This window comes from Gopherus flavomarginatus, chromosome 6 (genome assembly GCF_025201925.1).
Source record: "Gopherus flavomarginatus isolate rGopFla2 chromosome 6, rGopFla2.mat.asm, whole genome shotgun sequence".
Lineage (NCBI taxonomy): Eukaryota > Metazoa > Chordata > Testudines > Testudinidae > Gopherus > Gopherus flavomarginatus.
This window is the reverse complement of record NC_066622.1, coordinates 46374043-46398425: the sequence shown is the minus strand read 5'-3', so window position 1 is coordinate 46398425 and position 24383 is coordinate 46374043. Positions and strand designations below refer to the sequence as shown.

At 43.0% G+C, this 24383-nt stretch overlaps 1 protein-coding gene across 8 annotated transcripts in view; it reads right to left on the bottom strand.

Annotated features, from left to right (window-relative positions):
- Window positions 1–24383, bottom strand: part of DOCK3 (dedicator of cytokinesis 3) — a 603350-nt gene that overhangs the window by 180856 nt on the left and 398111 nt on the right. For all 8 annotated transcript variants that reach the window (XM_050957666.1, XM_050957672.1, XM_050957667.1 and 5 more), the window contains exons 13-14: window positions 7891–7979; window positions 5865–5990 (exon numbers count right to left, since the gene is read on the bottom strand). In XM_050957666.1, the coding sequence (XP_050813623.1) occupies window positions 5865–5990; window positions 7891–7979 (215 nt within the window). The remainder of the gene's footprint in view (window positions 1–5864; window positions 5991–7890; window positions 7980–24383) is intronic.

The following is a 24383-nucleotide window of genomic DNA, read 5'->3' as shown; positions in this document are numbered from 1 at the left end:
GAAAAAGATCTTGGAGTCATTGTGGACAGTTCTCTGAAGATGTCCATAAAGTGTGCAGAGGCAGTCAGAAAAGCAAACAGGATGTTAGGAATCATTAAAAAGGGGATAGAGAATAAGACTGAGAATATATTATTGCCCTTATCTAAATCCATGGTACGCCCACATCTCGAATACTGTGTACAGACGTGGTCTCCTCACACCAAAAAAGATATACTGGCACTAGAAAAGGTTCAGAAAAGGGCAACTAAAATGATTAGGGGTCATCAAATGAAATTAATAGGAAGCAGATTTAAAACAAATAAAAGGAAGTTCTTCTTCACGCAGCGCACAGTCAACTTGAGGAACTCTTTGCCTGAGGAGGTTGTGAAGGCTGGGACTATAACAGCATTTAAAAGGGAACTGAATAAATTCATGGTGGCTAAGTCCATAAATGGCTATTAGCCAGGAAGGGTAAAGAATGGTATCCCTAGCCTCTGTTCATCAGAGGATGGAGATGGATGGCAGGAGAGAGATCACTTGATCATTTCCTGTTAGCTTCACTCCCTCTGGGGCACCTGGCATTGGCCACTGTCGGTAGAAAGATACTGGGCTAGATGGACCTTTGGTCTGACCCGGTACGGCCATTCTTATGTTCTTATGTTTTATAAACAGATTTATAGAGCCAGCAGGACATATCTACACAAATCTTTGTATTTAGTGTCATGGTTTTGCTCCCAGATTAAATTGGAGAAAGTTGATCACTCTATTTCCTCTCCTTCAACAAGATTTCTTTTTCATACCGATAGAATCATGCAATCTTTAGGGTGGGTAAGGCACACTAGTGGATGATCCAGCATATGCCCTTGTGTAAATAAATGATTGGTTTCATTATCCATCCTGTCCCGGTTAGATAGGTTTCTTTTCTGTCCTTGAATATCAATCAGTGATTCCAGAAACTTCCTTGACAGACTGTTCCATTTTTTCTCTCTGGTTTTACGAACAGATTCTTCTAATATTTTACCTAAATTTTCCTTGCTCCATCTTAACCCTTGCTTATTTTCTTTTTTCTGACTAATGAAAATGATTGGTCTTCATTCTCTTTGTAATTACTGTTAACCCTCTTCCCACAATTGTGCTCTGAGCAGCTGACAAGCCCTGTCCTCTGAGCAGCTGACAAGCCCTGTCACATCCTATTATTAATGTTTCTCTTGCTATGATTTCGTGAACATTCAAAGCATTGATGCCCGTAGCTTTCTAAGCAGGGATACTGATTCATCCTTTTATACTTAGCAACTCTGTCTGGAATACATTAGTGTGAAGAAATACCGATAATACACTGTTAATGCCCATCTGTTACCAAAGCTTCCCCACAATGTTATTATGGTTTGTTATTTTGACCAATCCCCAACATTCCATGAAAAAAACATGAAGTAAAGATGGGGAAAAAAATCAAGCAATAAGCAGAAATTACACAGAAAAGCAGAAACTTACACCCAACTATCTTCATCTCTGCATCAGAAAGAAAGAGGAGAAAATGAAGGAAAAGTAAAGAGAGGAACCAGGACAATTAGAAAGGAGAGAGAGAAAAAAGAGAAAGAAACATCATTCACAAGTAAAAGATGAAGCATGCACTTTTCATCAGAGAATCGAAGTAAAAGACAGAATATGTATCAGCACATGGGGAAGGGAAGGGATGGCCTTTGGGAAACTGACAAACACTATGCCTATGAAATAAATTTCTGATAGCAAGTTCTGTATACCAATAAATTTGCAATCCAAAAGGCAAGCAGCACATGCCTCATTGCTTTTACCTCTGAGGAAAGGTAAAATTATTGTCAGGATTAAATGGATGTTCTTAAATCCGATAGCAATTTAGAAAGAAACTTGATAAGGCTGGTCTGACTGAATCCCTTCTGATTCACAAGGACACAGAAGATCATTAAGTTCCCCAGAATGCTCTTCTCAGATGGCAACACAATGAAAATCTCAGAACTTCTAAATTTAACATTGAAACAGACATGATTGTCCAAAGAGACTTTAGCAATGCTCTGTACAGCTATGCAGGACATATGCATGACTTGACTGGTTCCAGTAATTCTGTTCCCTAACAATTGCTGGATATCAGTCAAGATTCTTGGTCGATGGGGGAGAGGTTTATTAGAAGAATCCTCATCAGTGCCATTAAAAAAGCCAGGGAGGAAGAAGGGAAACTGGGAGAAAAGTAGTAACCTTAGAATTTTAATGTTTGGATGCCTGAGGGCAAAGGGAACTTGCTGACTCCTCATAAAAAAGGAAGAGAAAAGAATGTTAAAGTTCATTTGAAATCGGTTTGAATATATTAGTTATTTGCTTTCTTTTGACAGTTTTTTGCTTCACAATCTGATCAGTGTATATAAGCAACATTAGGTGACAAAGCCTCTACATGGTTATTAATCCTCTTTTGACCGTCACCTTTTGAAAACATGCACCTAGTTGCAAAGTATGATGCTAATAGAAACCTTTGAGCTCACTAGTAATCGTTTCAGAGAGAAGAAACCTTGTCTTTAATAACACAGCAACAGCTCCGAAGTAAAGCAGGGAGAAAGCAGTCTGAAAGAGAGAGTTAACAAATACGTGGACATGCTCAAGAGCTACCAAAAGCACCCAAAAGGTTTTGACGTGGTAACCAGTAGTCTTTTCTAAATCACTGAAAATACAAATAAAGTTGCCAGAAAATGAAGACTTTTGAATTTGACAATGACATTGGAACCAAAGATCATGTAAACTTTATTTTCATAGTTCTGCTAATTCAATCCTGATTTATACTATCTCTGGTTCTCTAATACTGGACTTCTGCTAAACAGAGTCTATCAAGTGTGTCAAACTGCATTAGATGGATAAATATCTACTATGGAATGGACGAGATCAAACATATTTTCAATTGTAAAAACATGTATCTCCAGAGGTGAAGGGGCACTAACCTGTATCATTGAAATTCCCTTATTTTTTTTAGTATACTGATTTTGCTGATGGAGAGTTGTCCAGGTAGTTAAGTGATTGCATTATGCATCACTTCACATATGACTACTTCTTTCTTCCTACTCTACTTACACTGTGGTTATGTTCTCCTTTATACCTACTCTTCGTCTGTGCACAAACTCTTCAAAGAAGGGTACTGGTTGTCAGGGAGTGTCCAATGTGCTTTTCTCCATTTCTGACATACCTGAGCCAAATTTTTCAAATGTGAGTGCCTAAAGTTAGACACCTAATTCCACATTTAGGCACCTAAATAAGAGGCCTAATTTTCGGATATGCAGAACATCTGCAGACACCACTGGATTTAACAGAGTTCTGGTGTTCAGCACCTCTAAAAAGAAAGAAACAATAATTTACTGTGGTCCTTCAAGATGACTGTCCATGTAGGCCCACACTTTGGAGAGATGCACACCCCTGGTTCACAAGTATGGACATTCTAGTAATCAATATCTGATGAGGCTTTGGTTGCACTCAACCTCTCTCCACTCACTAATAATTGCCTCAACTGCCCTTCTGCATCCTTCTTTTAGTTCAGGAATCCTTAATAAGAGACTCCAAATAAGTGGCAAGGTGAGTGTGAATCCGTATCCACAGTCATCTAAAAGAAACACAGTTACTCTGGTAAGTAGCTGTTTTTTCTCCTTCAAAGATTGGCAGTATGGATTTCCACTCTAGGGAGATTAACAAGCAGCAGGAGGTGTCTCTGAGGACCATTAGCTGAAAAGAGAGTGCAGGACAGGCTCTCTTTAATTGGGCACCAGATCTAGAGGCCAAGTCAAGTGCATACAGCTGAATATGGAACTGGAAGTCACAGCCCAGCATATCTCAAAGATAGAAACACTTTGAAGGCATTCTGTAGAAGCTGCTTTTATTTTAATATTCCTGATGTCTCCCAGTGGCTGAACACCAGCAAAGTCACAACAATAATGTACCCATAATCTTACTCATTTGGACAGCTTTTGTGTTGAGATGGACTAACTGCTAGACTAACCCCCTAAGCCACAGTCTAGAAGATTTGTAGACTGAGTTGATACTATTAGAGGAAACCTCTTAGGCTTAGACTGGGGACAGCCCTTGTATGGAGACTGCTCCCCTTCGATTCCTTTGCAAACAAATTGCCTAAAAGAGGAGAGATATGGAGGAGGCAGGGCAACCCCCACTTTATGACAGCCCCCAGAGCAGGGCTGGTGCCCCAGGAAGAGCAAAAACAATGAAGGAAGCATTGAGGCCATTGAGCTCTTCTTTGAACTTGCTATACCTGCAGTGGTCTGAAGGAACCAAGGGGCAGTTCAATATACCCAAGAGTATGGATCCATATGAGTAATTCATGAAGGAGAATCAGGCCACTTATCCAGGTGTCTAAATATGGATTTAAACACTGAAATTTCAAAAGTCTGGCCCTGATGTCAACTACAGTAGTCCACTGAGTGGGAGTTGTGATTTTATCCTGATATACAACCTCTTGAATAGCAGACTGCAGAGTGATGTGATGCCATCATGCCATTGGGCCTGGCTTGTAGAACACAGGTTTAGAATATAGTTAAATAAATGAAATTCTTTAGCATGCTCTTAGGCCAAAAAATATCTTTGGTAAATTCACTAAAAAGACATTCACGTTAAATATGTGTCAATTAAACTTCTTTAGCTTTATTCAGATTTATACATTTTTTTGTGATCAATAAAACACAATTTTAATTTGAAATTGTTTCTTTTTAAATTCCCATGTAATTATCACAAAATAGAATTTGGGAGTTAGCATCCCTGTGTGCTCATCCTCCTCTCTCACCCATCTTAATGCAAGAAATCCTGGTACTTTCAAGTGTGTCAAAATATATATGGTTCTAAACTTCTGATCATATCATTTACACGATATTTTCTAAAAATACTTCCCCCATAACCCCTGCTGAGCTTTTCGCTATGGTTTCTATAAAGACTGCCTGATCAGATTGCACCAACCAAAGGTGTTAATGTGTCAGCACAGTTTTTCCAGTACAGAAATCCAACATTTCTCCCAAACACTGCTCACACAAAATTTCCCAAATCTAAAAAAGCCTTATTTGGGTCTGATTCATAATGTGAAGTGAGGGAGTGGCATTTCAAATTCTGGCATATGAAGTTTATGTATGACAGAGAGTTTCAAGGCCAGTTCCTCATTACACTGCATGAATCAGTCTATATGATGCCAACCTTCATGCCCATTTATCATAGAACTGGCCATGTGCTACTTTGGCCCCTAAATCAACTCAGTAGACTCAAGGCTCCTCTAATTTTTGCCCAGATGACAATGGACCCAAGAGGCTGTTCTGGCAGCCAGGGATAGCTAGAATGCTGCAGCACTGTGGCCAAGACATCTGTTGGAGGACTGAGTGTTGTGTAGAATTAGGGAATTGGGGTGAGGGGGGAATTAGGCAGTTTTACACGCCCTTTGTGCTGTCAAACAATGAAGAGGAGCTATATTAAACCTGAGAATCAGCTCCACAATGTGGAAACTCTTCTGTTTTCCCAGGCGTTTTATTATGGGGAAAAAGGGGTGTGATAACTCTCCCTGGTTCTGAAACAGACAGCCCTACACTTAGACTATGCAGGGATTTCGAATTAAAAAAAAAAAAGAACAAAACAGTTTGTTGAATACATGTTATGCATGTCAATTTAATGCATTCTATTATGATTCTGTACTGCTTCAGTGAAAAATACTTCAAATTGGCAATAAGTATGCTTTATTGCAATCTGGAATTTGTAATATGGAAACATCCAAGGCATCTCTGACATTATTGTCCATCCTTGAGTGAAAAACCATCCTAGTTATCAATGGTTAAGAAAGATTGTGAACAATAGCATCTGCATTTTACAGTTAGAGGCGATCTACCAACCTGGCATTATGACATCAGGGAAACCAAGTTTTCTGGTAACAGACACCCCCCTGCTAAAGATCATGGGGTTCTCCCTTCGAATCTGCTCCATGTCCCCACGAAGAAGCTGTAGAGAAATTATAAGTCCTGCAAGAAACAAAGTTATTTATTTTTCCAGATCCGAGAGTTATAACTCACTTCACATCAAGCTATATGTGGGAAATAATGGCTTGTATTACATATAGTATGTACAACATGATAATACACACAGCATTTTTTTTATTTGAATAATATTATGTATCTAAATCTGAAGAAATGCTGGAGAAACCAAACTATTCTAAAGAACTAGTTAGGAGCGTAGTGTAATGTTATACAGGACTGTGAATTTGGAAGTAAAAAATTAAACAATGCAGGTTGACTGTAAAACACTTATGAGGTACTATGTTTTTTCCTGGTACACACTAAGCTAGAACCACTTGGGAATAATAACGTAAGCCTTTATCTTAATTACCACATCAGTACAATGCTATAGGGTTTCCTTGAACTGTCTCAGCCCAAGTGGTTAAAGTTTTGCAAAGTTATGAGCAACTGTAAAGAGAGCCTTATAACAAGAAGTGTTGGGCGACCTTACCTATAGGTGGCATTACAAACTCTACCTATAACATAACCCTGCTTGCTAACTGCTTCATTTGCCTTCAGCAGTACCTAGTGCCCTTTATGCTAATGTGAATTACTGCAAATTCAGTGACAGCATATTTGATATGTAAACAACTGAAATCCAGAAGAGATTAGGATTTAAACCTCAATGGGGTCCTGCTGAATTATAAATTTATTTTGCAACAAAAGCAAAACTGCCTGTACCTTTAAATGACTGTACATTAAGGGTAACATACAGTAGCATTTGGAATGGAATAGCAATTGCATTTCCAAATTAGCTATCTATGGCACTTATAAACTGAGGTAGCTGACAGGATAAGGAGAAAGATTAATTTACTCAGCAAATTACAAATTTATCTTTAATAGATTTATTTAATTTAAGAAATCTGGACTCAGAATACAGTAAGAACTCTGCCAAGACAATAACTCCCCCTGGCTATATATGAAGCACTCTACATTGCAACTATTAGAGCTAGTGTTCATGATAATTAATCTTCAGGTATAAATTCACTGGTCTCTCTCTGGAAAAATCAGATAAGTATCTTAAAGAAATGCAATGTTTATCCCTTCACAAATAGATTCATGGTGTCCTAAGATGAGAATGTCTCAGGTATGTGTCACTGCGGGAATCTTCGTGGGAATACTTAGGTGGTATGATCCAGAAAAATCAAGAGAGATTCTAATTACATTTTTGAGTCCTGTACAAATCCTTCAGCTCCTGTGGAACTTCCCTCGATTTCTATCTAGGAACACTTAATAAGAAACATTGCTCCAAATGGATATTTAAAATATTTTTGCCATTGCAGTTAGCTGCTGATATTGTACACTTTCTTTGGTTACTGGTTTTCATAAGTAAGGGTAAAATGCCTAACAAAAGTAAGAGTGGTCACGAATTAAAAATCAGAGATAGCCACTAGTAGCCTCCACTTTGATCTACAGACAATGACATTGTACAGATATAATAAAGGAGAGACTTTAATGTGCAGAATGTTTATTAATGCCAATAGTGCATGAGCAAGACAGAGTCTGCATTGACTTTCTGTATTCTGGGCAAATTTGTAGGAGTGGTAGTTAGAGATTTTTTTTTAACCTGTAAACTGAAGAAATTTTATATGGAAATTATTAAAAACACAAACCTTGAACCCCAAAATGCCATTTTCAGAGAGTCAGTTTTCAGAGTTGTAATGCAGTATAAATCTTTACCTGACAAAGTACGAACACCAGCACAAATAAACAAACAACTAGAAAGAATGTATGATAATTGGCAATGGGCTAGGTGTCACAGCATATCTTGTGGAACTTCTCTGCCCACTAAGAATTCTCAGTCTTATCAAACTACACTTTAAGGGTTCTCTAGCCAAAAATAAATAAATAAAATAAAAAAAATTACCATAGTTTGAGCTGGGTGCTGTGTACTTGGTACTGGACTTGCGGATAATGTTTTCATGGATCTGATACCATTCATTTTCATTGTTGCACCTAAAATAAAAGGGACACTAGTTAAAGTTACCTGCTCTTTTTTTTATCCAAATGATAAAAAGAGAGAAAGGTTTTACTGCATAAGTTGTATGATTCTGTTTTGTGGGAGAAATCCAACACAAGCCTCTTTTTAACAGACAATAATGGGACATTGGGCCACAAGGGAAACCAGTCTTGTCTCATCTTCCAGTATTAATCTCTTTATCTTGGACACTTTTGAGCCTGTGGTGGCTTCTGTAATTTTGGGAAGAGTTTCATATTGCACATTATGATACAGCGGGGGAAAGTTTGCACATGTTTTAATTGAATTTTGAAAAAAAAAAAGATCAATTTAATCCTAAAATTAATTGCTGCTATTTATTACCCTTTCACATTTGGCAACAAATCAAGTTACATCCCAAAACTTAAAACAGGGTAATTGAAAGGTGAAATAAAGAGACTCTTGAGTATTTCAGTTATTTGCAAAAAGTCTTATGCTAAACTATGTTGAACAGACTATCTAGCAATATAAGACAAATCCAAAAAACTATGGGATAACAAACAAAAATCTACAGAGAAAGAGAGAGTTTCTTTTGCTGGGATTGGGGAAAGGTTTCTTCCAATTATTTATTCACCATCAGCCCCCATGCATATGTAATTTGAATTAGGTCCTGCAAACACTATTACAGTATTGTATTTATAAAGTCAATTTAACGATATATTTTCAAAAAGTTTCCAGGATAGCAATTACAATATGTTTACTCATCTATCACTAGTACATAAGTTAAGTCTATTTTTTGATTGATAAAAAAGTCAACTATTGATGTCAGTCCAGATGATGCATTGGTAATTTGTTCTACGAATAAATGTCATTTAACAATATTCATCTAAGATAGCCAACTGTACTGATCTTTAATAGTACAAACCATCCAGACACATTTCTGAGCTAGTGTTAGGAGAAATAATGCCTATGAGCAGGGTACGTTCTGAAATATTTTCTAACCAATATATCTTGGCCATGGTACTAGCTGCTTCAGATTTTATTGCAGAATGATTATATAATAATGCCCACATCCACAGGATGTGTAAAAGATGATGTCTCCTGTTCCATTTTTACAGATTGTTGATCTTCCACGTTTTACAGTTAGCTTTTCTATGTCCCATCCACTTCTGATCTCTTCTTCAACTTTGTTCTCTCAAATAGTAACTTAAAAATGAATGTTAATAATGAGTAATTAGAAAGGCAACAAAGCCCTCATCTACACTACAGGTTTAGGTCAAATTTAGCCGCATTAGGTCAATTTTATAATGAATGCATTTACACAAACAAACATATTCCATTGACCTAAAGGACTCTTAAAATCGACTTAAAATCCCCGGCGAGGAGTCAGATTTGGGGTAGTGCGGATGCAAATCGACGTTATTGGCCTCCGGAAACTATCCCTGAGTGCTCCAGTGTGACCGCTCTGGACAGCACTTTCAACTCCAATGCTGTCATAAACATACAGCTAAGGGTAGCATAAAATCCCTCTTTACTCTGTAAAGGGTTAATTCTTCTTTTACCTATAAAGGGTTAGGAAGCTCAGATAACCTGGGTGGCACCTGACCAAAAGGACCAATAAGGGGAGAAGATAATTTCAAATCTGTGGAGGAAGGTTTCTTGTCTGGTTTTCCCAGAGTCAACAAGGAAACAGGGCAGGGAAAATATATCTCCCTAAGCCATATCTGAACTAAGCATCTAGTCTTGCAGAAATAGTAATAGCAAAGAAATGCGTTAGATTGCCTTTTGTTTTAGCTTTTGAATTTTCCCTGTGCTAAGAGGGAGGTTTATCCCTGTTTTGGAACTTGAAAGTTTTGCTTAGAGGGGAAATCCTCTGTGTTTTTGAGTCTTTTGTTATTCTGTAAAGTACTTACCATCCTGATTTTACAGAGGTGATTCTTTTACCTTTTCCTTAATTAAAATTCTTCTATTAAGAACTCGATTCATTTTTCATTGTTCTTAAGATCCAAGGGTTTGGGTCTGTGTTCATCTGTACCAATTGGTGAGGATATTATTCTTAAGCCTTCCCCAGGAAAGGGAGGTGCAGGGCTTGGGGGAATATTTTGGGGGAAAAGGACTCCAAGCGGTCCTTTCCCTGATTCTCTGTCTAAATCACATGGTGGTGGCAGCATACTGTTCAAAAACAAGGTGGAATTTGTGCCTTGGGAAAGTTTTTAACCTAAGCTGATAAAAATAAGCGTAGGGGGATCTTTCATGCAGGTCCCCACATCTGTACCCCAGAGTTCAGAGTTGGGAAGGAACCTTGACAGATGCACTAGTCAGGTACACAGGAAAAGCCCTGGGAACTTTGCCCCGGGAACTTTTGAATTTCATTTCCTGTTTGGTTTCCTGGCGAGCTCAGCAGCACTACATGTCCCCCCAGAATCGTAAACGAGCTCCAGCATGGAGCTAACAGGAGACATTGGATCTGATTGCTGTATGGGGAGAAGAATCTGTGCAGGCAGAACTCCGATCAAAAAGAAGAAATGCTAATATACATGCTAACATCGCACAGGGCATGGTGGACAGAGGCTACAAAAGGGACACACAGCAGTGCACATGAAAGTCAAGGACTTCAGGCAAGCCTACCAAAAGACAAAGGATGCAAACGGTCGCTCTGGGTCAGAGCCCCATACATGCCACTTCTATGATCAGCGGCACGGCATTCTAGGGGGGACCCTACCACTACCCCACCACTGTCCATGAACACCTGCACCATACTGGCAGGCGCTCAATATAAAAGGCAAAATGTGACCTTGTACCTAAAGCACATGTGTTGTCTGCTGTGAATTGCCTGATTCACTGTGAAAGAGTCTACCTTTTGTTCTCAGAAATGTATCATCTTAAATTTTTCTCTCCCTTTTTTATCCCCCCGCAGGTGCAAAAGTTTCTATGCTCCCTCTATCACCTCCGTTCCTGAGATTATTGCAGATTAGAAGGTGAAAAAACCGCACTTGCGATGACATGTTTTCCAAGATCATGCAGTCTTCCCGCACTGATAGGGCACAGCTGAATGCATGGAGGAATTCAGTGGCAGAGTCTAGGAAAGCACTAAGTGAGCATGATGAGAAGAGGCAGGATGCAATGCTAAGGCTAATGGGGGAGCAAACGGACATGCTCAGGTGTCTTGTGGAGCTGCAGGAAAGCCAACAAGAGCACAGACTGCCACTGCATCCACTGTACAACTGCCTGCCCTCCTCCTCAAGTTCCATATCCTCCTCACCCAGACGCCCAATGCCCAAGAATGCGGGGGGGGGGAGACTCCGGGCAACCAGCCACTCCACTCCAGAGGATGGCCCAAGCAATAAAAGGCTGTCATTCAAACAGTTTTGATTTGTAGTGTGGCTACAATAAGCAATGTGGCCTTGTCCTTCCCTCCTCCCCCACCCCACCCTACCCCACCCGGGCTACCTTATCAGTTATCTACATTTTTTTTAATTAATAAAGAAAGAATGCATGGTTTCAAAACAATAGTGACTTTATTTCCTTTGCCAGCTGTGATCGAAGGGAGGAGGGTGGTTGGTTTACAGGGAATTAAAATCAACAAAGGGGGTGGGTTTGCGTCAAGAAGAAACACACACAACTGTCACACCGTAGCCTAGCCAGTCATTAAACTAATTTTCAAAGCCTGTCTGATGTGCAGCATGCCTACCTGTGCTCTTCTAATCGCCCTGGTGTCTGGCTGTTCAAAATTGGCAGCCAGGCGATTTGCCTCAACCTCCCACCCCACCATAAACATCTCCCCTTACTTTCACAGATATTATGGAGTACACAGCAAGCAGTAATAACAATGAGAATACTGGTTGCGCTGAGGTCTAACTTAGTCAGCAAACAGTGCCAGCGAGCTTTTAAATGTCCAAAGGCACATCCTACCACCATTCTGCACTTGCTCAGTTGAACTGCTCCTTACTACTGTCCAGGCTGCCTGTGTATGGCTTCAGGAGCCATGGGAACAAGGGGTAGGCTGGGTCTCCACGGATAACTATTGGCATTTCAACATCCCCAACAGTAATTTTCTGGTCTGGGAAGTAAGTCCCTTCTTGCAGCTGCTCAAACAGCCGAGAGTTCCTAAAGATGCAAACGTCATGCACCTTTCCTCATCATCCCACACTGATGTTGGTGAAACGTCCCTTATGCTCCACCAGTGCTTGCAGCACCATTGAGAAGTACCCCTTGCGGTTTATGTACTGGTTGGCAAGGCGGTCCAGTGCGAAGATAGGGATATGCATTCTATGTATCACCCCACAGTTAGGGAAACCCATTGGAGCAAAGCCATCCACTATGACCTGCACATTTCCCAAACTCACTATCCTTGATAGCAGAATGTCACTGATTGCATTGGCTACTTGAATCACAGCAGTTCCCGCAGCAGATTTGCCCACTCCAAATTGATTCTCGCTGGCCCCCCATGCGTCCCCCTCACCATGCTTGGGCTCTGCGGCTCCTGGGAGTCTGAGCCACCATCACCGCTGCCCGTCCTGGAGCAGGCTCAGGGCCCCGTGACCTGGCGGCTCACACGCCCGGGAGCCGCAAAGCCCGAGTGTGGTGAGGGGGGAGCCAGGGGGTGCACGGGGGCTGCCGACTGCATGCATCTGCTGCAGCCTGCAGGGGCCCTGGTGGGGTGGGGGCGCGCCAGGCTGCAGCCTGGGCAGAAGGGGCGGGGGGCACAGCTGCTCGTTGTTAGTGGTGCCGCCACTTTTGCAGGGCTGCTGCCCTCCTGTGCCATGCCAGCTCCTCCATGGCTGGGGCTTGCTGCCCCTGCAAGCTGAAACTTTGGCTCTCCGGTGCTTCCAGAAGGAGGCTCCTCCCTGCCGAGCCAGGGCACTACTTTTTTAGGTTACCATATTTCAACAATCGAAGAAGAGGATGGGGGGAGAGCCCCACCTGAGCCCTGCCCCATACACTCCCTCCTACTTCCCACCCCCTAAGAACTCCCAACCCCCCCGCTCCTTTTCCGCTGACTGCTCCCTCCTGAGACTCCCCCACCCTAACTGCCCCCCTAGGATCCTACCCCCTACCCATCCCCTGGCTGCCACAACCCTTACCCACACCCCCACTGCCAGACAGACCCCCGGGACACTCACACCCCATCCACCCACTTCCCATCCCTGACAGCCCCGCCCAGAACTCCTGACCCATCCAACCCTCCCCCGCCCCCCCAGAACTCCTGACCCATCCAACCTTCCCCCTGCTCCCTGTCCCCTGACTGCTCTGATCCCTCTCCACACACACACACACCCTGACAGCCCCCACCGAACTCCTGACCCAGCCAACCCTCCCCCTGCTCCTTGACTGTCCCCCAGGACTCCCCTTAGCACCATGCCACTCCAGCTGCTGGCTTCACGTGGATCCAACCAAACAAGCTGCCAAGCACACAGCCCCTCCCCTGCAGAGCTGCGATGTGACACGACGCTGAGGCACGGGGAAGGGGGGAGCGGGGGAGGGACTCTGCCAGCTAGAGGCCAATGGGAGCAGCTAAATCAGGCTCAGGTGCCCAATCAGCTGCTCCGCACTCTGCGTGAGGGGAAGGGAGAGGAGGGAGGAAAAATCCCGGACAGTTGCACTGGCCCTGGGCGAACCCGACAGCCCCACCACGCCACTTGCCCGCGGGCCGCACAGTGAGCCCACGCGGGCCGCATGCAGCCAGCGGGCCTCATGTTGTGCACGCCTGTTGCAGACAGTATTTTTTTCTTAGATTCTTATATATTAGGTGGGTAAATTTAATTAATGGAGATTACTGCAACTCTATTTTCCTTATTCTTACAGTTCATAGATTCACAGATTCATAGACTCTAGGACTGGAAGGGACCTCGAGAGGTCATCGAGTCCAGTCCCCTGCCCTCATGGCAGGACCAAATATTGTCTAGACCATCCCTAATAGACATTTATTTAACCTACTCTTAAATATCTCCAGAGATGGAGATTCCACAACTTCCCTAGGCAATCTATTCCAGTGTTTAACTACCCTGACAGTTAGAAACTTTTTCCTAATGTCCAACCTAAATCTCCCTTGCTGCAGTTTAAGCCCATTGCTTCTTGTTCTATCATTGGAGGCTAAGGTGAACATGTTTTCTCCCTCCTCCTGATGACATCCTTTTAGATACCAGAAAACTGCTATCATGTCCCCTCTCAGTCTTCTCTTTTCCAAACTAAACAAACCCAATTCCTTCAGCCTTCCTTCATAGGTCATGTTCTCAAGACCTTTAACCATTCTTGTTGCTCTTCTCTGGACCCTCTCCAATTTCTCCACATCTTTCTTGAAATGCGGTGCCCAGAACTGGACACAATACTCCAGCTGAGGCCTGACCAGCGCAGAGTAAAGCGGAAGAATGACTTCTCGTGTCTTGTTTACAACACACCTGTTAATGCATCCCAGAATCACGTTTGCTTTTTTTGCAACAGTATCACACTGTTGACTCATATTTAGCTTGTGGTCCACTATAACTCCTAGATCCCTTTCTGCCATACTCCTTCCTAGACAGGGTCTTCCCATTCTGTATGTGTGAAACTGTATGTATTCCTTCCTAAGTGGAGCACTTTGCATTTGTCTTTATTAAACTTCATCCTGTTTATCTCAGGCCATTTCTCCAATTTGTCCATTTTGAATTATGACCCTATCTTCCAAAGCAGTTGCAATTCCTCCCAGTTTGGTATCATCTGCAAACTTAATAAGCGTACTTTCTATGCCAACATCTAAATCGTTGATGAAGATATTGAACAGAACCGGTCCCAAAACAGACCCCTGCGGAACCCCACTTGTTATACCTTTCCAGCAGGATTGGGAGCCATTAACAACTACCCTCTGAGTACGGTTATCCAGCCAGTTATGCACCCACCTTATAGTAGCCCCATCTAAATTGTACTTTCCTAGTTTATCTGTAAGAATATCATGCGAGACCGTATCAAATGCCTTACTAAAGTCTAGGTATATCACATCCACTGCTTCTCCCTTATCCACAAGGCTCGTTATCCTATCAAAGAATGCTATCAGATTAGTTTGACACGATTTGTTCTTTACAAATCCATGCTGGCTATTCCCTATCACCTTACCACCTTCCAAGTGTTTGCAGATGATTTCTTTGATTACCTGCTCCATTATCTTCCCTGGCACAGAAGTTAAACTAACGGGTCTGTAGTTTCCTGGGTTGTTTTTATTTCCCTTTTTATAGATGGGCACTATATTTGCCCCCTTCCAGTCTTCTGGAATATCCCCCGTCTCCCATGATTTCCCAAAGATAATAGCTAGAGGCTCAGATACCTCTTCTATTAACGCCTTGAGTATTCTAGGATGCATTTCATCAGGCCCTGGTGACTTGCAGGCATCTAACTTTTCTAAGTGATTTTTTTACTTGCTCTTTTTTTATTTTATCTTCTAAACTACCCTCTTCCCGTAAGCATTCACTATATTAGACATTCCTTCAGACTTCTCAGTGAAGACCGAAACAAAGAAGTCATTAAGCATCTCTGCCATTTCCAAGTCTCCCGTTACTGTTTCCCCCTCCTCACTGAGCAGTGGGCCTACCCTGTCCTTGGTCTTCCTCTTGCTTCTAATGTATTGATAAAAAGTCTTCTTGTTTCCCTTTATTCCCATAGCTAGTTTGAGTTCATTTTGTGCCTTTGCCTTTCTAATCTTGCCTCTGCATTCCTGTGTTATTTGCCTATATTCATCCTTTGTAATCTGACCTAGTTTCCATTTTTTATATGACGCCTTTTTATTTTGTAGGTCACGCAAGATCTCGTGGTTAAGCCAAGGTGGTCTTTTGCCACGTTTTCTATCTTTCCTAACCATCGGAATAGCTTGCTTTTGGGCCCTTGATAGTGTTCCTTTGAAAAACTGCCAACTCTCCTCAGTTGTTTTTCCCCTCAGTCTTGATTCCCATGGGACCTTACCTATCAGCTCTCTGAGCTTACCAAAATCTGCCTTCCTGAAATCCATTGTCTCTATTCTGCTGTACTCCCTTCTACCCTTCCTTAGAATTGCAAACTCTATGATTTCATGATCACTTTCACCCAAGCTTCCTTCTACTTTCAAATTCTCAACAAGTTCCTCCCTATTTGTTAAAATCAAGTCTAGAACAGCTTCCCCCCTAGTAGCTTTTTCAACTTTCTGAAATAAAAAGTTGTCTGCAATGCAGTCCAGGAACTTATTGGAGAGTCTGTGCCCCGCAGTGTTATTTTCCCAACATATATCTGGATAGTTGAAGTCCCCCATCACCACCAAATCTTGGGCTTTGGATGATTTTGTTAGTTGTTTGAAAAAAGCCTCATCCACCTCTTCCACCTGATTAGGTGGCCTGTAGTAGACTCCCAGCACGACATCACTCGTGTTTTTTACCCCTTTTAGCCTAACCCAGAGACTCTCAATACTTCCGTCTCCTATGTCCATCTCCACCTCAGTCCAAGTGTGTACATTTTTAATATATAAGGCAACACCTCCTCCCTTTTCCCCCTGTCTAACCTTCCTGAGCAAACTATACCCATCCACACCAACATTCCAGTCGTGTGTATTATCCCACCAAGTTTCAGTAATGCCAACAATGTCATAGTTGTATTTATTTATTAGCACTTCCAGTTCTTCCTGCTTATTACCCATACTTCTTGCATTTGTATATAGGCATCTAAGATACTGGTTTGATCTTGCCTCCCAGGTTTGCCCTGACCCTCCTTCCTCACTGCCATTATAGCCCGTGCTTCCTCCTGTTTCCAACCCATGTCCCAGTTGCTGAAGAAGTGAACAGTAACTGACTACCCAAGGTCATTTAGTGAGTTGGTGACCCTCAGTCCTTTGCTCTAACCATTGGAACACAATGAATGAGTAAGACAAGCAACCACAATAGCCAGCATAAAATATGCAGTAGAAGACTGGGAAAGCAAGGAGATATACAGCTTGGAAAAAGCACATGGTCTCCCCTCTTTCCTCAGAATCTAGGAAGAACAGAACATTGTCTAAAGTGAATGCAATCCATTTGTTGAAGTCCCATTGGTAACTGAGCAATGAGAGGCTCTGACAGATTTTACAATCCCTTAAAGGCTTGACACTTGTAACTTCTTCATTTGCCAGATCAGCCAATACCTTGAAGTATTACACAGGTGTAAAAATACTTATACCAGACTTGCTGCTTTGTCAGGCTTCCTTGTAGCTTTCTAGGTCTACAAGATTGCAAGAGCAACTTGCTATAAATATATGTAGATATACCTATCTCATAGAACTGGAAGAAACCCTAAAGGGTCATGGAGTTGAGTCCAGCCCCCTGCCTTTGCTGGCAGGACCAAGTACTGATTTTGCCCCAGATCTCTAAGTGGGCCCCTCAAGGACTGAACTCACAACCCTTAGTTTAGCAGCGCAATGCTCAAACCACTGAGCTATCCTTTCCCCCAAGTGTAACATAGCCACAGGGCAGAAAGAGCCCATAAGACTTCTAATCTCCACATTCATATAGCAGCTCTACAGCTTTAATGAAAAATATAGGTCTCTTCTATAAAGACAGTTTAGCAAAGCAGACAAATTTACACCTAGATGAAGAGTAGCTTATGGGTTTAGTGATTTCAGTGACTGCTGACATTAAGTTTCATAAGAAGAGTAGATTTACCAGTTTTTCACAGATCTTACTAATAAGACATTTTATGATGACTTGGGAGCTTGCAGAGCAGGAGCTGCTGAAACTTTGTACAGTATGTGTTTCACTGTTCCTTTCACTTCGCTGCTGACCTCTTTACTTTAAGAAATTAAGTCACCTAGCAAATGCTATATGAAAACAATGCAAAGGGACTAATATGAAGCAGTCACACTAGAAATTTAATTGTAAAATATCCAAGTTAAATGGAGACCATTAATACTGTGTTGAAAACATGTATTTTTAAATTCCGATTCAAAATTTTATCTTTAAGCAGAAATTTAGTCCTGGAATTATGACAATCTACATTCATGGATAATTTTTTTAGGGCACAAAAATGTGGAATGAAATTTAATTTTGGAACTGACATGTGGGATGAGAACTTTGGAAGATATATGAAACATGTCAGGGATGAGTTATGATGTGCTGAGTGTCAATACATCTTGCTTCATCCTCTAACCACTGGAAAAATGATAATAGCTCAGAGTTATAGGGCGAATATGTGAGCTGTGCACAGTTGTTTCACTTATGAAAAAAGTCAATTTATAAAAACTTAAATATTACTAAGAATATGTACATATTTACTTTTTAAAGTGAAATAACTCCTTAATTATTTTTTTAATAGAAACATTAGGGACTGATTAAACTTATCCTGTCAAGAACATAAAATTGATACAAAGGAGAAATTAATTACTAGATGAGAATTAAAGTCTATATTGGGACATGTGGGGGAGCGGAACTAGCTTTCTGCCAATTTTCACTTCTTTGAGATATATGATATATAAGGAAGGCTTGAAATGTTTTAATCAAAAGAAAACATCCCAAACAACAAACAACGTGTTGTTGATATTGGAAACTCAAGTCTTGTATGCCCTTGAACCACAGAAAAGTAGAGTTGGAAGGGACCATAGAGAATAGTCTACGATAACTGGAGAATTAGGCCTTAATCTACACTAGAAAGAGTTTGCAGGCAAAACTGCTAGTGGAGATGCAGTTTACACCAGTACCCTGAACAAAACCTGTCCTGGCTGTCATGGTTGAGGGGTGATCCATACCTTCTATCCCTTTTTATCCCTGAGGTGACAGGTCTAACATCCTCTACCTCTCTCAAGGATGGACCCATGCAGTTCAAACAACCTAGGACAGGATCTTTGGGTGACAGCTTCTCTGTTTACCAACTGTGTTAACATGACAGGCCTGGCTGTTTTTGTCATCTGAAACCCCTTTTCTTCCAGGAGTCTGTGACAGCAGCTGATTAAAGTGACTCAGAAACAGCCTCTTCAAAACCAAAGCATTATTTATTCACCCAAATATATATATAGCACACAGAGCAAAGGGTAAAAACAATAAAGGCTGATATACACATACGCTTCCCCTTATGTAAACCTTAATATTTCCTTGAAATTTCTGGTAAGTTCCATTCAGCCCAGTTATCTCCAGCTCTGGGCTGAAAGAAAGAAGTGGTTGTGCTGCTGTATCATGCTCTGTATGTCCCTCTAGGTACTGCGCTACAGCATGGCCAGAGGGCAGCAGAAGAGGGTTAGAAGGAAGCCTTATTCCCTGTAGAGGGGAAAAAAGTTTGCTATAGACCAATTAGAGCACCTGAAGCCAGTCACCTGATAAAACCCCCCTGCTTCAATCAGACAAGTGGAGGTGTTGGAGCAGAGAGCAGTTTGGAGGAGTTGGAGCAGAGTGGATTGGTGTTGGAGCAGAGAAAAGTTTGGAGAAGTGCTGCAGTAGGCTAAGAAGACCAAGACCCTAGGTAAAGGGACACCTGGGTTGTGCAGAGGGAGGGCAGAAAGCCCCCACAAGCTGAAGGGCAGGAGAGAGAAGTAGCCCAAGGGAAAGAACTGCTAGTTCAAGTGGTTCACCACTATCCCTAGGGCTCCTGGGCTGGGACCCGGAGTAGATGTGGGCCCGGGTCCCTCCCTCTCCACTCCCCTCCTCTAGGACACTAGTGAGGCGGTTAATATCCCAGTTCAGAGGCAAGAAACGGTGCCCTGAACCCCCCCCCCCAAGAAGAGAAAGTAGTGCCGGCAATTTGCCACAGTACATATACACTGCATGCTTCTTTCAGCACTATGCAGAGTACATACATGCATAGTGCCCCTAGCACAGGAGTGGGCAAACTTTTTGGCCTGAGGGCCACATCAGGGTTGCAAAATGGTATAGAGGGCTGAATAGGGAAGGCTGTGCCTCCCCAAACAGCCTGGCCCCTGCCCCCTATCTGCCCCCTCCCACTTCCCACCCCCTGACTGCCCCCCTCAGAACTCCCAACCCATCCAACCCACCCTGCGCCTTGTCCCCTGACTGCCCCCTCCTGGGACCCCCTGCCCCAACTGCCCCCTTGGTACCTCCCTGATCTGACTCCCCCTCAGCCCCATTCAAAATGTGGCCCTGCGAACACAGGTAGAGGACTCAGGAGGAGTAGGGGCAGCAGGAGAGAAGTGGCGGTTTTCCCTTCAAAGTGCCGCTTCTCTCCAGCTGGCTGCACCGTCACCTGGTGCGCCTCCTGAGTCCTCCACCCATGTTCGCAGTGCTCCTGCCACCTGCACCTCCCGCCTGCTCCCCTGAGGCTGCGGGTGAGCCTTCCTTCCTGCTCTCCCCTGCCCACCCCTGCGGGGGCGGGGGTGCCGGTACTGAGCTGCCCGGCGGCACAGTGAGCTGAGGCTGTGGGGGAGGGGGAACAGCAGGGGAGGAGCCAGGGGCTAGCCTCCCTGGCCGGGAGCTCAGGGGCTGGGCAGGACAGTACCACGGGCCGTACTTTGCCTACCTCTGCCTTAGCATAAGTATAAATAGCAGTGTAGATGGTGAGGCACAACATAGGTGAATAAAGACATGCCTGAAGAATTATGTGAATACCTTACATACTCTCTGCTTGCCCAAGTCATGCCCCTCTGTTTGCACTGCTATTTTTAGCAGTGTAGTGTCCCGCTGCCTCCTCACTGCTGGAGCCTTTACTGTCTGCAGGAAAAAACTCCCTCAGCCAGGAAAGGCTCTGACATTGGGAGGCAGCAGGGAAAGGCTTGGGCAGCTCCCCAGCTTTCCCTGCCACAGGGCTCAGCCTTTCACAGCTGCCTCAACCTCCCAGAGCCTTTCCCTACCACAGTGAAAGGCTCTGGCAGCGGGAAGCTGCTGAAGCTTTTCCCTGCTGTCTCCCCTCACCAGACCCTTTCACCACCTGCTTTTCACTTTGGCACATAGCTATTACATACCATACATGCCACCACCACTGGTGTGTAGCATAGATGTAGGCTCATCTCCTCCTTTCTTTTTTCTAGGCCTGTAGTCCTTTAATGATCTAGTACCTCTTTGATCCTAGGATCAGGCCTGGGAAGGATAAACCTTGCTAGCAGTGGCGTAGCAAGGTCCGAGAGGACCCTGGTCCAAGAATAGAGGTCTCCTTTCCGGTTCCAAAATCTAAAGTTTTGCTTACCGTTATCATCTTGGAAAATCATAATTTATCCATCATATTCATAAACACGCAGTCTGCATATTGTTCCATCACAAGATAAAGCATCCATATACAAAACCTAAGTATCATTTTACTAGTAAATGTTATCTAACTGAAAATCTGCACAACAGCAGTCATGAGGCTTCACACATAAGAACATAAGAATGGCCATACTGGGTCAGACCAAAGGTTCATCAAGCTCAGTATCCTGTCCTCTGACAGCGGCCAATGGCAGATGCCCCAAAGGGAATGAACAGACAGGTTATCATCAAGTGATCCATGCTTATGTTGTATCAACATAAACATTAGTAATAAACACACATTGTATCAAGATAAAAATATGTAACTCAGGTTTTGTGTGCCAAACTTAAAACTACACATAAGGCATGTCCCAAGTATACATGTAGTTTGCCAAAAAGCACGAAGATGGGAGTCACTATTGTGTTACTCCTGTCTCAAGTTGGTGCAATTCTACTGGAACTCAGTGAATAGAGAGGGTGAGTAATACAACAGGAAATCAAGCCCCAAATCTTTATATATCTGAACACACAATTTTGTCTATGGCAAAACATGCAATTTGAGCACACACAGCATTTGCATTGACCAGTCATGTGTGGGTGGGCACCAAATGAAAACAAGTATTGTCACAAACATATAGATCACTCTAAATGTGGTCTCTGTGTCACAGAAACCAAGCACAGAGATCCATACTGCCATGTCCAATAAAAAACAAAACAACTAACTAGTAAAACAACTACATCTTCAGCACTTTTCAAAGATCATGAAAGCTAGTCCATTTTACATTACTGACTAAGTCAGGCATTTATTACAACTAGGGGCATTCTGTGCTACTTCACATGTGCAGAATTCATGTCCAGTGAAGAATTTTTTCCCCACAGCAGAAGTGCTGCAGTTTTGCCTTTCACCCACCAGAGGCCACTGTGGCACCAGAACAATCAGCAGCTAGCTGCGTTTATCACAGCATCCTGCCCATGGAGCCAGGTTAGGACAGACAGAGTGGGGTACACAGGGGTGCTGGGGGCCACAGACTGTGATTCAGAAGGGCTAGTGGGTGAGACAGACTGGGGAACAGGCTCAGGAACTAGTGGGCTGACAGCGTTGAGACAGGGGCTGAATGGTAGGGGTGCTGCAGGGCTACATAGGGCTAGATGGTAGGGGGCTGCAGGAATTCATGGGGAAGAGGGGCAGATGTGCCTGACTGAATGGGAGAAGCTTGGGGTCAGCCAAGGTCTGCATGCGGGAGACTTCTCAACTCCCTAACAATTTTGCAGAATTTTATAATACTGTGCACAGCATTTTAAATTTTTAGCGCAGAATTCTCCCAAGAGTAACGTATGGTATGTCTGTTTCCATATCATATCATTTGTCCAACACCCTGACAACCCTGAACTGCCCACTTCAAGTAGTCTCCTACTGCATGTGTGAACCCCTTATGCTTAACTATCTATTCTAACTTGTATTTAGCTCACTCTGTTTACCTTCCCCAAACTTAGAAGAAGAGCTCTGTGATACTGACAAGCTTGTCCCTTTTGTGACGTTGCACTCTATATGATTTTATGAAAGTATGCTGATGAGTGTGAATATAATGTAACTAAAGTATGCTTCATGCAAAAGGTCTCTTGTAAGGTATCATTACAAAGCTTATAATCTACTGAGTGTGGTCATCCTGTTCGTATAAATGTATCAATCTTGTATCTGAATCTAGAAATATGAAATACAACTCTGAGGTCCTATTGTAGTTATGCAAAGTGTGGGCCATTAATGGTGGTTTGGAATCTTAATAGCTCCCATTAAACAGGACAATTGACTGCAGATGGCTCTTTTTACTCAGGGGCGGCTCTAGGCATTTTGCCGCCCCATGCACGGCAGGCAGGCTGCCTTCGGCGGCTTGCCTGCGGAGGGTCCGCTGGTCCCATGGCTTCGGCAGACCTCCCTTGCCTGTGGGAGGTCCGCTGAAGCTGTGGGACCAGGGGACCCTCTACAGGCACGACTGCGGGAGGTCCGCCGAAGCCGCGGAACCAGTGGACCCTCCGCAGGCAAGCTGCCGCAGGCAGCCTGCCTGCCGCCCTCGCAGCGCTGGTAGAGTGCCCTCCCCGGCTTGCCGCCCCAAGCACGCGCTTGGTGTGCTGGGGCCTGGAGCCACCCTGGTTTTACTTGTATATGTGTGTGCTGGCAAGTGGGTAATGAAGTCTTACAGTAACATGTTATCATGTCACCTGAACTGGAATCCATCTTTAACCTGGTGCTTTTCCATTGAGAAGGAGGGGTCGGAAGCAGGGCCGGTGCTAGGATATTTTGTGCCCTAGGTGAAACTACCATCTTGCACCCCCCCCGCCAAGAGCATCGCTTATTAACAACTTTCAAAAATGAATGCTGCATAAGGTGGCATTGTTCATTAGAATTAATACACATTCGGTTTGAAAATGTATTAGTTTAATTATTTAGTCTACATATTTAATGAAAATAAATGAATAACCTGACAGTGTTGACACTGTTATTGTTTTCATTTTGCACAACATAGCATGGATCTTAAAATAAATCACATACCTTATACACAGTCACAAAGTAACACGTTATAATTTATTTTTCCGTGCTTTCAGTTTAGCAAATTTAGAAACAAGTTCCTCCAAGTCAATGCTGCGAGTAATGTCAAGTTCTATTGACAAGGTAGATAGCCCAACAAGACTTTGTTGCAACATTGATGTTAGCACGTATATTTGTATCAACTTGAGCTTTGAGACGCTTCGCTCACCACTAGCCACAGAAACTGGGAGAGTCACAGAATATCACTGTTGGAAGGGACCTCAGGAGGTCATCTAGTCCAATCCCCTGCTCAAAGCAGAACCAATCCCCAGACAGATTTTTGCCCCATATCCCTCAATGGCCCCCTCAAGGATTGAACTCACAACTCTGGGTTTAGCAGGCTAATGCGCAAACCACTGAGCTATCCCTGAAGCCTAACAAGAGGATGACAAAAGCAATAACTGTGTTGGTGACACTGTCAGTTTATTTGTGCATATGAAGTTCAACACATCTTGCGGTGATGCAGTCTTCTGGACTCATCATGCAATAGCTTGCAATTCATTGCACAAGTCAAAGACATCAGTATCTTTGGATTCACCTTGTTGCAAAGCTTGCTCCAGATTCAAGCAATGTTCCATAATTTGCTTTGGTGTTGTATTTTGCAAACTGTAAACATCATATAGGAAGCCAAACACTGAACTAATTTGCTGCATCAATGTGAATCTTTCTTCAACTGAATGTATTGCTGCACTGATGACTGCAAAATAAAAGTT